This window comes from Rana temporaria, chromosome 2 (assembly GCF_905171775.1).
Source record: "Rana temporaria chromosome 2, aRanTem1.1, whole genome shotgun sequence".
NCBI lineage: Eukaryota > Metazoa > Chordata > Amphibia > Anura > Ranidae > Rana > Rana temporaria.
Genome location: NC_053490.1, coordinates 123,467,287 through 123,481,500, shown reverse-complemented (window position 1 = coordinate 123,481,500; position 14,214 = coordinate 123,467,287). Strand labels below are relative to the sequence as shown.

The 14,214-nt window shown below is 42.0% G+C and overlaps 1 protein-coding gene across 1 annotated transcript in view; it reads left to right on the top strand.

The window, feature by feature from the left end:
- Positions 1-13,065, top strand: part of MBD6 (methyl-CpG binding domain protein 6) — a 98,915-nt gene extending 85,850 nt beyond the window's left edge. Inside the window, exons 11-13 of the mRNA XM_040340914.1 lie at positions 2,138-2,190; positions 8,289-8,364; positions 11,117-13,065. Coding sequence (XP_040196848.1) covers positions 2,138-2,190; positions 8,289-8,364; positions 11,117-11,188 — 201 coding nt within the window. The 3' untranslated portion in view covers positions 11,189-13,065. The remainder of the gene's footprint in view (positions 1-2,137; positions 2,191-8,288; positions 8,365-11,116) is intronic.
- The last annotated feature ends 1,149 nt before the right edge of the window (positions 13,066-14,214 follow it).

Genomic DNA, 14,214 nt, shown 5'->3' with positions numbered 1-14,214 from the left:
GTATCCACTACATTTTTATATTCAGCAAAAATAAGCAAGTTGTAATGTAAGCTGTTAATCATTTAAAGAAGAACTATAGGCAGCATTTTTTTTTTTTTTTCATTTTGAATGTAGCAAGGGAGGGTTATAACCCCTGCCGATTCATTTTTTTGCCATCTGTGTCCTATTGGGGAAATTTCCCTTCACTTTCTGTTTCAAAGCCAAATCAGGAAGTGATGAGAAATCCTTGCAAATTCAGGAAATACCTTGGGGACTCCCAGGTCACCAGAACTAGTGTCCCCATTGGAAAATTTCCCCTTCATTCTTTTCTGGGGACAACCCAAAATGTGTGATTTTCTAATACTTTCAATTGCAATGCTAATGGTAAACAGGACAAATAAAGAGGCTAAATCTTCCTAAAGGGGGAACAGACAGCAAAAAAATAACCAGACAGGTGCTCTAATCTCTCTCTCCACTCTGTCCACAAGGAAAAACAAAGTTTTGCCTTTGGTTATACTTGGACTATTTAACCTGCAACAATAAACTATTCCTATTTTGTGCCTTTTTGGATCTGTTAAATATAACATTTAAATTGTTTTGTTATCTCTGATCTTAGGGCTCAAAAATAACTGTTGAATTCTAGATTCTGATAACGTCCTGTTCTCTCTACTTTTGCTGACTGTTTTCAGTTCGCATTGTACTCTACTCTCTCTGTGGATTGCAAAACGCCTCCCTTTTCCCATGTTATGGTAAGGAGAAGGGGAGGGGTGTTCTGTAGTTCCAAAACACTTCTGTCCTGGGATAACAATGCTACTTTTGCAAGTGAGCATTGTCACCCTGGAGCAGGAAATGTTACTGGCAGGATCATCAGCTGACAGCGTAGAAAAAAAGACAGCTTGCTTTGATTTCATGGTAATCCACAGTAGCCCCCGAATAGATAAAACATTTTTGACAACCTGTTTTAGGGGATCTCCAAGCAAATTACCAACTACATCTATGTTTACTGTTTTACCTGTCTAGGGATTTGTAAAACTGACCATTTTTGTGATCCATTCACATTTGCAAGTTTAGCATTACTGCTTCGTAGGTGTGTTCAGTGGACAGAAGTATTCTTGAGAGGTGTGGAGGTTACATTGTTGAAAAAACAATGTTTCTGTGTACTAGACTATACTAGAATAGAAGCTTAAACTTTACATATATTTTTTGTATTTTAATGTATATGACTTTTTTTTTTTAATTATAAGAGGCTGCCTTGACGTATCGCCATATAAATATGTCAGTTGCCTGCCTGCCTTCAGTTCAAGTACTCCAAGATGCTGCCCTGGAACCAGCATGCAGATAGGAAGAGAGTGAAGTAAGAACTCTCTCAATCTTAGCACTTGCTCTGAATCTGTACCTTTAGAACAGTGGGAGCCCTCTGGTGTGGCCAGCGACCTTCTGCTCTGGAATAGCGAGTTGGCAAGCCCAGATCAGATTGCCGACCCGTCATACCACAGCATCAGTGTTGTGCATGAAGCTGGTGGTAGAGGAAGAAAACGGCTGCGGAGCAGAGCCCCATAGCCGATGCTTTCTGTTCAGCACCGGTTTTTGCCACAGGTGGAGTCTATGGCAAAGTTCAGCTAACCCGCAGGATAGGCATAGGTGCACTATGCTGCACCCGTGGTGTGGGTAAACTGCAGCACATTAGTGTGAAAGCAGTCTTGGGCCCTTTTCACACGATCGCCCCTACCCAGTTCACCTCAACAGAGCGGCAGATGTAAACAGACTTTTCTCTGTTTACGCCCGCCTACCTCCAAGCCGATCCACTAAAAAAAAAAAATAGAAGGGAATTTGTCCCCTTCCATCTGTGCAGATCGAAACGGAGGGCCAATAGAGTAGCCGTCTTCCGCCTGCTCCGCTCATTGTGGCCTGCGACTAGTTACCAAGTTGCTTAAGGTGGCCCATGCTCTTCAAAAGGTTGGGCACCCCTGCTTTAGAATGTACTTTGGATTCGTATGATAGCCAGGAAATATTCAAGGTATATTTAAGAAAAGCCCGGAATGACAGCCTTTACACTTATTACAGGTTTCCTTTCATATTTCATATATGTGATATCATAGACTTGACGGCTCAGTTGATGTTTTTTATTATGCAAATTCAACTGTTTTGTGATCACCAGGTGCCACCCCAGCTGCTGAAACGCTCCCGTCGAGGCAGAAGAAGAGGGCAAAAGTAAGTTAAATGTTAGTAATAAGTAAGATAAATGCCCCTAAAGGGAAGTGATGGTGTATTTTCAGCAAATATCCCCTTTTTTACCTGAAAACTTGAAAAAAAAATATTTGTGTGCTTGAGGCCTCGTTCACACCATGTGCTGAGACATGAGTTTTTGCCAATCGATCTAATTAATCTATCCATGTAGATTTGTATTTGGGCAGTAGTCAAATGAACAGGTGGGGGGCAAAAAATTGTTCTTACATGTCCTCTACTGCATGGAAACAAAGCTTTTTGAAAACATGCAATGATCACTTTTATTTCCACTAAGTCAGTTTGCCTTAATGCATACATCTTTAAACTTTAAGGTAAAATATCAGCTTCTTTGGATAGATAGAGCATGGGAGAATTTGACCTTCTGTCCAATTTTGATCACAGTTTACTATATGTTCCTGTTGGGTAGAGTTCCCTGATAGGGGCACCATAATAAAAATGACCCTTCTCATGCCGCGTACACACGATAATTTTTCGGGTTGTAAAAAACGAAGTTTTTTAAAAATGTAATTTAAAACTATCGTGTGTGGGCTTCAGAGCATTTTTTGGGTTCTTAAAAATGACAAAAAAAAAATTTCGAACATGCTCTATTTTTTCACGACGTTTTAAACTATGTCGTTTTTCGGGTTGTAAAAAATTATCGTGTGTGGGCTTTAACGGCGTGAAAAACCCACGCATGCTCAGAAGCAAGTTATAAGACGGGAGCGCTCGTTCTGGTAAAACTACCGTTCGTAATGGAGTAAGCACATTCATCACGCTATAACAGACAGAAAAGCGCAAATTGTCTTTTACTAACACAAAATCGGCTAAAGCAGCCCAAAGGGTGGCGTCATCCCCTTTATAGTGCCGCCGTACTTTTTGTACGTCACCGCGCTTTGCTAGAGCATATTTTTTTCACTATTGTGTGTAGGCAACGTAGTTTTAATGATAAAGTTGAGGCCGATTGGGCACTGGCAAAAAAAAAAGGCTGCAGGGACACCTCCCTATATAACCCTTCCCACTTCCAGCTAGCCTTAGTGCCCATTTTATTTTGCTTTTGGAATGCGCTGAGATGGCTGTCCATCCTTATGGTAGCACGGTCAGACATGGCTAGGGTTAATTACTTTGGTGCCTGTTTTCCCTATCCTACTAAAGGGCATCTGATGGTGCCATATCGCCTTTTGCCCTTTCTTCTGTGGTGCTGATAAGTGCCTGCACATCCTTAAGTCCATTCTACACATAATTTTTACCTTGCTTAGAGGAAGGTTGCTGCATGTGCACACCCTGCCTCTTTGTCTTTGGATCTAGGACACCGACCAAGCAACATCTCCTGGCTGTAATCATTGCGGGCATACAAATTGCAGTTTTCTCTTGCATTGGCTTACAGCTGCTTGCACCAAGGCAATTACACCTCTCCCCTGCACCATTGCTGTAGACTTCCTGAGAGGGTAAATGTTTTCACACACATGGTGGACCATGAGCAAAATAACGAGACAGACAGGCTCAAAAGCCCAGGCCCAGATTTTAGCTCTATTTGGGGTTTTAGTATATTGGTTCAAGGCCATGGTACCCTACCATGCAATCAGTTCTTTTGCCAAGTCTGCCTCATCTTTCCTGTCTAGAGAGTAATTTTCTGCCACAATTTAAGAGTTCATGGGCATAATTTCTGGCCTTTTTAAGGCCTTTGTCTACAGGGGTCATGGCTGTGCCCCTTGTACCCCCTTTTCTGTCTTAAGTCTTTGACTTTGTCCTTGAACACCCAATACTGGAGACGACATCTGTTGCGAAAGAATATTAGCCCTCTAAGGCAGGGGTGTCGAACTCAATTTCGTTGAAGGCCGCATCAGCAGTGTGGTTGCCCTCAAAGGACCAGTTGTATCTGGGTCGCACTACATACAGAGTGCAGAGTTTAGGATTACGTCAGCATTATGCTACGTACAGAGTGCAGGGTTCAGCAGTGCGTTACGTACAGAGGGTAGGAATTCAGGGGTGTGCTATGTACAGAAATTCAGGGGTGTGCTACGTACAGAAATTCAGGGGTGCGCTACGTACAGAGGGCAGAGCTTAGGGGTGGGCTGTGCCCAATGTGCAACATCTTACTTTCACCCCTCCTCCTGGGTTCTGACCCCTGCACCCAGCACTCTGTCCCCAACTCCCACCTCTAAACGCATCTTCCTACACACTTCCACAGTCCCCCCCACCATCCAAAGCAAACCAGGCAGGTCAGGAGAGCATGCACCAGGGAGGTCAGGAAAGCATGCACCAGTTTGGTGAGGAGAGCACACACCAGGGAAGTCAGGAAATCATGCACCAGGGAGGTGAGGAGAGCACACACCTGGGAGTTCAGGAAAGCATGCACCAGTTAGGTGAGGAGAGCACACCCTGGGGGTACAATGCTTTAATGAGCCCAATTTCTCACTGTGCCACATGAAAAGATTCAATCTGATTTGTCAGCGAACAGCTCCTCTTTGCTAAGCTGCAGTAACTCAGCAGACTCGGCATAGAAGTGCTTGTAAACTAATCCAGATGTACTGCTTGCTGAGCTTACCTTCCAGGAAGTTCACAGTCACTCTGGCTCCCTCTGCTCAGCTGCTCACACCTCCCTCTTCCAGGCGGGCGCGACCTCAGGGGTCAGGCACATCCCTTTCCCTCCCACTCAAGCAGCAGCCTGCAGGAGATAGGCTGGAAAACTGCTGGGGGAGGTACATGCTGGATCCACTGCATGCGCTCAGCTACACACAGTACAGAGGAGGAGAGGGAGGAAGTGTTTACTCCGGTTGCCAAGGAGACCTGTTTCGTGTTGGCAGCAGAAAGCGGCAGTGAGAAGAGGAAGTGGAGGCTGCCGTGCCGCTGCGCAGGCCACATCACAAGGCCTAGCGGGCCGGATTCGGCCCGCGGGCTTTGTGTTTGCCACCACTGCTCTAAGCCATCTCTCAAGTCTGTTTTCCCTGCACATGTTAAAACCTTTCTGATTAATGCGTTGGTTGAGCCTTCCTCTATAGGGAATGTCCATATCCGAAGCATCACCTGCTGCTGTCACAATGAGGGATGGGTGGGACTTCTGGGCTGGTGCATTTTTGTAACATTTGTCATGTGTTGCACCATAAGTATGGGTGTAACATGTTACCAAGGTGAACTTTTTCTTAGAAAAAAAAACCTACAGCTGCTGTGTATAAAGAAGAAGGTATGCAAGAGATTACAGGTCCTCCTTAAGGCTATCTTTGCCATGGCATAAGCAAGCAATACAGATTTTAACTTGTAAGGAACAAGTGTAATAAAAAGACTTTGTCTTCAAGTGATTAAACAGATCTCATTTACAGACCGAAGTTCATCCCTTTGATCCAAAAAACAAACAAATGATACATTGTTTATAGTTCTCTCTCAACGCTGAGCAATGTTGATAAACATTTGCAGTTTAAAAAAAATAAAAAATTGACAGCTCTGAGCAGAGAACGGCTATGCACTGTTTACATAGAATTGTGGAAATGCCGGATTAAGATCATGAGGGGGGTGAATCGAGATCCCTGGAGTACAGTGCAGGACAGGAAAATCCCCTCTGTTATTATGATCTCCCTATTGATTGCTACAGAACTGAGGCTAAGTGGGAGGGGTTATATAGGGGGTGTCCCTGCAGCCTTTTTTCCCCCCAGTGTCCAGTCACCTGATAGTAACTACATATAATGCAGTCATAATGATTTAAAGAAGCCTGTGTCCAGTACTGTACTCCTTGAAACTGATTTTACTAGTAAGTAAAAATTCCTGTTTGGCTTACATATGTTCCCTCACATAGGCATATTGCATACAAATAAAATGTTCTTCTTTATTGATGTGCACACACTGTTAAGCTAGGTTCACACTATTGCTGTTTTTCTGCGGCCACCTTTACATGAAAAATGCAGGGGAATGGTCACTGCACCTTTTAAGTATTTGAAGCTGCAGGGAAACCACATTTTGTTTTGTAGTTCTCTGCATGAGAAAACGCATTGCGGTTTCCAGTGCGTTGGGTGCTATTAAGAATTAATGGCACCCCTGCGTGTCTGCTAACAGTGGTGCCTTTTTTTTATGCAGGTGCAGGAAAGGTCTCGCACCTGCATATATTATATATATTTACAGTGCATCCGGAAAGTATTCACAGTGCTTCACCCTTTTTCACATTTTGTTATGTTACAGCCTTATTCCAAAATGGATTAAATTCATTATTTTCATCACAATTCTACAGAAAATACCCCATAATGACAACGTGAAAAATGTTTTGTTTTGAAATCTTTATTAAAAATAAAAAATCGATGATGTTTCTACAACTTGATTGGAGTCCACCTGTGGTAAATTTTTAGTTGATTGGACATGATTTGGGAAGGCACACATCTGTCTATATAAGGCCCCACAACTAACAGTGCATATCAGAGCACAAACCAAGCCATGAAGTCCAAGGAATTGTCTGTGGACCTCCGAGGCAGGATTGTATTGAGGCACAGATCTGGGGAAGGGCACAACAAAAATGTCTGCAGCATTAAAGGTCCCAATGAGTACAGTGGCCTCCATCAACCGTAAATGGTGACGGAAGTTTGGAACCACCAGGGCTCTTTCTATGGCGGGCCTCCCGGCCAAACTGATGGATCAGGGGAGAAGGGCCTTAGTCAGAGAGGTGACCAAAAACCCAATTGTCACTCTGACAGAGCTGCAGCGTTTTCTCTGTGGAGAGAGAACCTTCCAGAAAAACAACCATCTCTACAGCACTCCACCAATCAGACCTGTATGGTAAGGGTGGCCAGACGGAAGCCGCCACTCAGTAAAAGGCACATAACAGCCCACCTGGAGTTTGCCAAAAGGCACCTAAAGGACTCTGAGACCATGAAAAACGAAATTCTCTGCTCGGATGAAACAAAGATTGAACTCTTTGGCCAGAATGGCAAATGTAATTTCTGGAGAAAACCAGGCACAGCTCATCACCTGGCCAATACCATTATTACAGTAAAGCATGGTGATGGCAGCATCATACTGTCGGGATATTTTTCAGCAGCAGGGACTAGGATCGAGGGAAAGATGAATGCAGCAATGTAGAGAGACATCCTTGATAACAAACTGCTCCAGAGCGCTCTGAGGCAAAGGTTCAACTTCCAACAGGACAATGACCCTAAGCGTACTGCCAAGATTACAAAGGAGTGGCTACGGGACAACTCTGTAAATTTATTTTAGTGGCCCAGCTAGAGCAAAGACTTAAACCCGATTGAACATCTCTGGAGAGATCTGAAAATGGCTGTGCATCGACGCTCCCCATCCAACCTGATAAAGCTTGAGTGGTCCTGCAAAGAAGAATGGGAGAAACTGCCCAAAACTAGGTGTGCCAAGCTTGTAGCATCAACCTCGCAAAGTTTTTAGGCTGTAATTGGTGCTAAAGGTGCTTCAACAAAGTATTGAGCAAAGGTTGTGAATACTTATGTACATGTGATTATTTTATTTTTATTAAATTTGCAATGATTTCTATCAAACTTCTTTCACGTTGTCATTATGGGGTGGTGTTTTGTAGAATTTTGAGGAAAATAATGAATTTAATTTATTTTGGAATAAGGCTGTAACTTGTAAAATGTGGAAATAGTGAAACGCTGTGAATACTTTCCGGATGCCCTGTATATGCATTTATAAATTTAGCCTTATTCCTGAAAATGTTTATCATTTGGTTTCCAAATGCATATTTTCACTCCAGTGAACTTGACAATCAGTTTCATAACATCTAGTTATGTGTTCTTACCTTTTTTTTGTTTATTAAGAGCTGCAGCAGTATCAGCATCATTGACTGTTGCATATGCTTCACAGAATTAACTTCCATGAGACAGGGTGGGTTCACTATCAAATGAAACTGTATTATAATTTACAGTGTGTTGTCCAAAATGTACAAATTACAAGACGCTGTCTGATATGGGCATCATTTTTTATAAGGACAAATTGATGGAATATTTGTTTCCTGGCAACACATGAAGCCGCATTTTTTTCTTAAGTATGATGCCCCGGAGCTCTCCTTTTAAGGACATTAAAAATCTATAAATTGCAACAGTTCACATATTGATACATAACTGTTATGATTTCAGTTCACAGAGGATGAATTCTCGCCTAGAAGATGTTCCTGCAAAGTGGTCAAGTGTGGATCCCGCTAATGGTCTAAATGTAAGAGTTGCTCATATTTTTCCATCAAAGAAGTTTGTAGTTGGCGACTATCGGAGCCAAGCATTTTGTTGACACTGGCTTCAAACTTTGCCATGCATATGTGTCACATTCGTCCTAGGAACCCTGTCTACCACATGACATGAAGTCTGGCATCATTATGTAATTTGTGCAACACAATACTTGATCAACAAAATGAGAGATAGCTTGTCATTTTTCTTCCAAGAAAGCCTTTTCTGTACATCCCAATGATCTGCATTCCAATTTGTTGTTATGGGTCAGCTTATCTTTGGTGCTAAGCCATGCTTTTAGTAGCTTATTTCTACCCACATACAAACCTCCTGCTTTATAAGAACACCATTAACAGCCACAAAGGTACCTTAACTGTATGGCCCTATGAGTAGGAAATTGTTTATTGGGTTAAACACATACCCTAAATATAGGCTAGTAATGAGATAAATATTTGAGGCTGCTATTGTTGACTTATAAAAATCCAAATTGCCTGGTTATTAAGCACACCATCTAAAAAAAATGTATTACTTTCTAAGACCGTGACCCAAAAAAAGTTGGGGAAAGTCAGAAAACCTTATCTGCATCTCACAAACAAAAGATTTCCCAGCAAAACAACTACCGTATTTATCGGCATATAACGCGCACTTTTTCACCCTGAAAACAGAGTGAAAATAGCATGTGCGCGTTATACGCCGATATAGTTAAAAACGGCATTGTACATACCGCATATAGTGCCTTGGGATTAGCAGACACCAGAGACAGGGGGGTCCCGGGTACAATCAGATCCAGCAGACACTCGGATACGCGGATACGGCGGCAGACACTCGGATACGGCGGCAGACATTCTCCTGCTGCTCTCTGCACACAGTAGCCAGTCCTAGTCTCACAGCCCTCATAGCGTAGCCGTGGTCACGCTCTGCACTCCTCGCAAGAGTTAGACTGGCTACTGTGTACAGAGAGCAGCAGAAGGTCTGCCGCCGTATCCGCGTGTCTGCTGGATCTGACAGGTACAAATCATTTACACGAAAAGGTGACTAAAAAAAAAAAAAGGTTGTGGCTGTTGATCGTCGGAGAACAATATATTATAATGCCAGCGAGGGGGGGTAAAGCAATAAATGACACTGCCTGACAGGGGGAGGGGGAGGGGGAGCTAAGGGAAACACACATCACACACTGGCTGACAGCCCCCCTCCTTACAAATAGTTTGTGTCTCTTTGCCCTCCCTTGTCAGGCATCAGTGTGCACTGATCTTAACCACTTCAGCCCCAAAAGGATTTACCCACTTCCTGAGCTACCCTTATTGTGCTTAAAAGTTCAGTATTTAATTTTTATTTTTTTTCCTGAAATTCCTTCTTAAAATTAGGGTGCGCGTTATACGCCAGTGCGTGTTATACGCCGATAAATACGGTAAATGGACCCTGTCTAATGGCGGGTACACGCTATGAGGTTTGTCGTGCAATACAGGGGGTTGCACAAAAAAGAAAAACTAACAGCTCTGGTCGGAGCCTCTGTACTAATAATGCCAGGTTAGTCCAGCGATCTCTCTCAGAGCTATTGTGTTCTGACAGGGGAATCCCCTCCACCAGAATACGCCGATCAGCGTGGTCTGACTGAGAGCGCTGATCAAAAGTTGGTCGACTGCTAGTTTTCCAGCATGCACGAACGGACGGCTTCTGTCAGACAGACCGACATACACAGGGCAAGAATGTTGGATGTTTTTATTTGAACCGGCAAATGTCTCCCGCAGGGCTTAACAGTTTATATTTGCAAATATATGCGTAAGCCACTGCTTTGTGATTTTTTTTTTTTTTTATTGCTACAGGTAAGCCTATAATAAGGTTTACCTGTAGGTAAATAAAAAGATCTCTTAAACGTGCGATATTCACCCTGGATGCAGCCGGTGATGTTACTGATGCATGTGCTCTAAAGGTCTGGCATTTGCTGGGGGTGACGTCATCGCAGCTCAGACCACTCATACAGCCGGAGTCTATGAACTTGGAAGAACAACCAGGGGCAGATGGAAGCCCTGTCAGCAGTGGCACCACGCTGCTGGAGGGCTTTGTTCTAATTTACGTATTTCATAATGTGCTAGTATGCAACGCATGTTATTACATTATGCAATGGCCTTACAGGTGTGTGTGTGTGTTTTTTTTTTTTTTTTTTTTTTAACTGTGGGGTAGCGGTTTACTACTGCTTTAACTCCTAAAAAAATATCTTATTCTTGGAGTCCATTGAGGGGACGCCACATGACAATGCTCTTGGAAATGCTTTTTTTACAAGCATTCTGGTCTGTTTTATTTATTTTTTGAGGGGGGGTTACCCTTTTCAATCATCTAGTGCATGGGTGCTCAACCTGTGGCTCTCCAGCTGTTGCGGAACTACAATTCCCATGAGGCATTGCAAGCCGCTGACAGGCACAAGCATGTCTCCCAAAGGCTGAGGCATTATGGGAATTGCAGTTTTGCAACAGCTGGAGAGCCACAGGTTGAGCACCCATGATCTAGTGGGTGGCAGTCCCTCAATGGACTGCAAGAATATGATTTTACAGTGAGTACCCAAATCTTGTTATTTTTTCTTTGGCAAATGTAAGCTGCTGAATATAATATTCAGTTTATTGCATGTGTCTTCAGAATTTATAGTTACAAGGTTTGCAGCTTGAACAGCAAATTCTGAATTATGACCCACTTGTATCTACTGTGTGACTTGTTAGAAAGACTAAGCGTTGTTTTCTGTTGTCCTGCAGGCTGAGCGTCCCATTGTCCGGCAAAACAGGCCTGGCCGTCCTGCCAAGAACAGAAGACGGAGGATGATTTAGCATGTTTTAGCCATTTTTATTACAATAACATATTCGGCAGACCTGTATCTGCTGCTGTCACCTCAAAGGCACTTCCCATATCCTCAGACAACCTTACATTTTAGACTGCATACAGCTAGCTAGAGATAAAATGTATATTTGTTCTTTCCTGTAAAAGGAACAAACCATAATGGTCATCCTTTTTTACACACTGCACTGGTTATGAACCTTCCCGCCCGTTGTCTGTTCTCCATGGTGGCTTTAACTCTGTACCCCTTAGGTGTGGTAAGGGAGCTTTGGATCTCTGAGAACCTCCTATGGTATATATCAAGAATTAATAAGAAAAGTCTGAAATATATTTATCCACCGACATATGTACTTTCTGTACATATATACTTTCTCTTGTATCACATATCACTGCTGATTAATAGGTTGTCATGGTCATCTCATGCTGACTCGTATATAAAGAGTTGCCTCATGGACTTCAAAGTGCAAAATAGCCTCTGGAGAATCAGAACAACCAGTAGCTTGGCAATATACAGACTGCATCTCCCAGCATGCTTTGTTATCTCTGTAGATTAAAGAAGCATGCTGGGCTCTGCAGCAAGCTGACTGGCTACATTCACCTATTCCTTATCACTAGATTGAGCCATAGTGTTCCAATGGGCTCTCAAAAGCACAAACTACATGTATTTCCGTGCTCTTTGCCATCCATGACACTATTTTAATTTAATTTATTTTCTGCTTTATGTATGTTCTCCCTGCTCTTCTGCAACTTGTTACAAATGGATGTCAATTGTACTGCTGTCATTGTTTATCTCTGGCTTGTTCAACTGCTATGCAGTGGCCACATCACAACATTTAAGCAGCCCTTTTAAATAGATGCTCATATGTGTAGAGTTTTTAGTGATAGTACACAACTGTTTTATTTAATTATCCTTCATCAAATCACTTTTTAGTAAGAGCTGTTTTATTATCCTAATATTTTATGGCCAAAATAATTCTGCGGGGTATCAGCATTTTGTTGATTGCAATATTTAATTGATATTTTAATGAATCACAGAGTGTATTCAGGCAAATTGGCTTTTAATCTTATGCCCACACACACTTTACCTAATCCTTTTACTATTGTCATATAATTGTACCTAAATATTTAAAGATAATATGGCCAGTGTGCCCCCTCCTTTTGATTACTTTGGATCATTTGCCCAGAGTGACTTAAGAATAATAAGCTTTGATCATTTTTAGTGTTTCTCCTTGCAGCTTTGGATTGCTCTTGCTTCTAATTAAGTCATTCCTTGAAAGACGTGTAAGCTGTGTTCTGACAGATGTTTCTGTAGTGCTGGATGTACAGGGAGGAAATCGCCAAAAACAGAACACAAGTCCAGAGTTCATTTTATTCAGGTTCTTGTATAGTAACAAGCCAACATATTTTGGAGGTTCAGATGGTCTCCTTCATCAGGACTTGGTATTGTTGAACAAAGTGTGTACTGGACTGATAAAATTGGAGGGAACCTTGAGTGTTTTGTCCAGATAAGTGCAGCATGTTGGATTTTTATGACATAAGAGTCTGAGTAAAATGAAATCTGGATTTTATACACACTGCTTTTGGTGCTTTCTTCCTTGAATACCCAGTCCCTCCTCAAACAAAAAACAATCTTCTGCCACCACTCCTGGAAAAGCTGCCTTGGTATATCGTTTATACTGCTTAAGATTTTATTAAAAACAACTTCACTTTTAAGGTATTTAGCTCCCCACACCTTACTTCCTGAGATGTTTCCACAGACATTTGTAGAATAATGCTCCTCCAGTTTCTGCTGTGTTAAAGTGGATCTTCACTGCATCTGAGCATCACAAACCAAAAACACAATTTTTAATAGTCAAAGCAAACTCCCCATCCATACATGTCGGCATTCTTTATTTTGCTGAGAAATCTTTTTAAAAAAACAACCCCCTAGCAATTCTGACCATGAGTAAGGGCAAATGATTCATGTAGCATTTACTTCCTGGAATCCGTCTGCCCTTAGCTCAGGGGTAGCCAACCTAGGCCCTCCAGCTGTGGTGAAACTACAAGTCCTCTGAGATATTGCAAGACCCTGAATATCCCAGCCATGAGTCCTAGAGGCAGAGGCATAATGGGATTTGTAGTTTCCCCACAGCTGGAGTGCCGAGGTTGCCTACCCCTGCTTAGGAAATGCAGGAGAGAGTGCTTGGCTGAGAAAAACCATCCTCCCCTTCTGAAGACTCCTGGGATGTATGACATCATTTGCCTAGGCAAAAAAAAAATGTAAAAAAAAAAGTTGGAAATGTATATACTTTCCCATCTATTAACTAATGCTACCATCATGAGGATTAAAAAAAAGATAAAAATCAATGTTGACTGGGAGAGTGAAGTTCCACATTAATATCAGTATATAAATGGGGATGGGGGGAGCTAGTAGTGGTTAGTGTTATTTAATTGGACTTGTTCTGTAATGTTGAAGATGTTTTACCACATATCTAAGTAGCTTTCTCAGTTCTAATGAGTTTTGGGAACATACCCCAGAATTTATACTTGCATGGGTACCTTGGGAATCTACTTGTATAAGTGTTAAAACATTTAGAACAGTTTGAATTTGAATAACTGCTACTTGCTATACCATGACCTGAATAACTGAGAACCTTCACAGACTAGGGAAGAAAGTAAATCCTGTCATCTCATCAATAGTAATGTTGTCAGGGGATGGCTTGCAGTTGTTCCAATGAGCAACCTGATGAAAAGCAAGAACAATCTGTAGCTGAATGGAAAAACTCATTAAATTTGAATCACAATAATTTCATAATACGGTTGTAAAAAGCACTTTGTAATCTGCATATGTCCATAAAAGACTTGCGGAGATTGAATTGCCAGTGGCTTGTTACTTCGCTGTAAGAAATACTCCTGTATATAAAAGAGTAATAGAGTAACAAGCACCAGTGATCTTTCCAGGCAAACAAAATGGTTGAACCCTGCTACTTTTATTTTATTTCTTTTTTTAATTATCAGATGACTGAAAAGAAAAATGTTT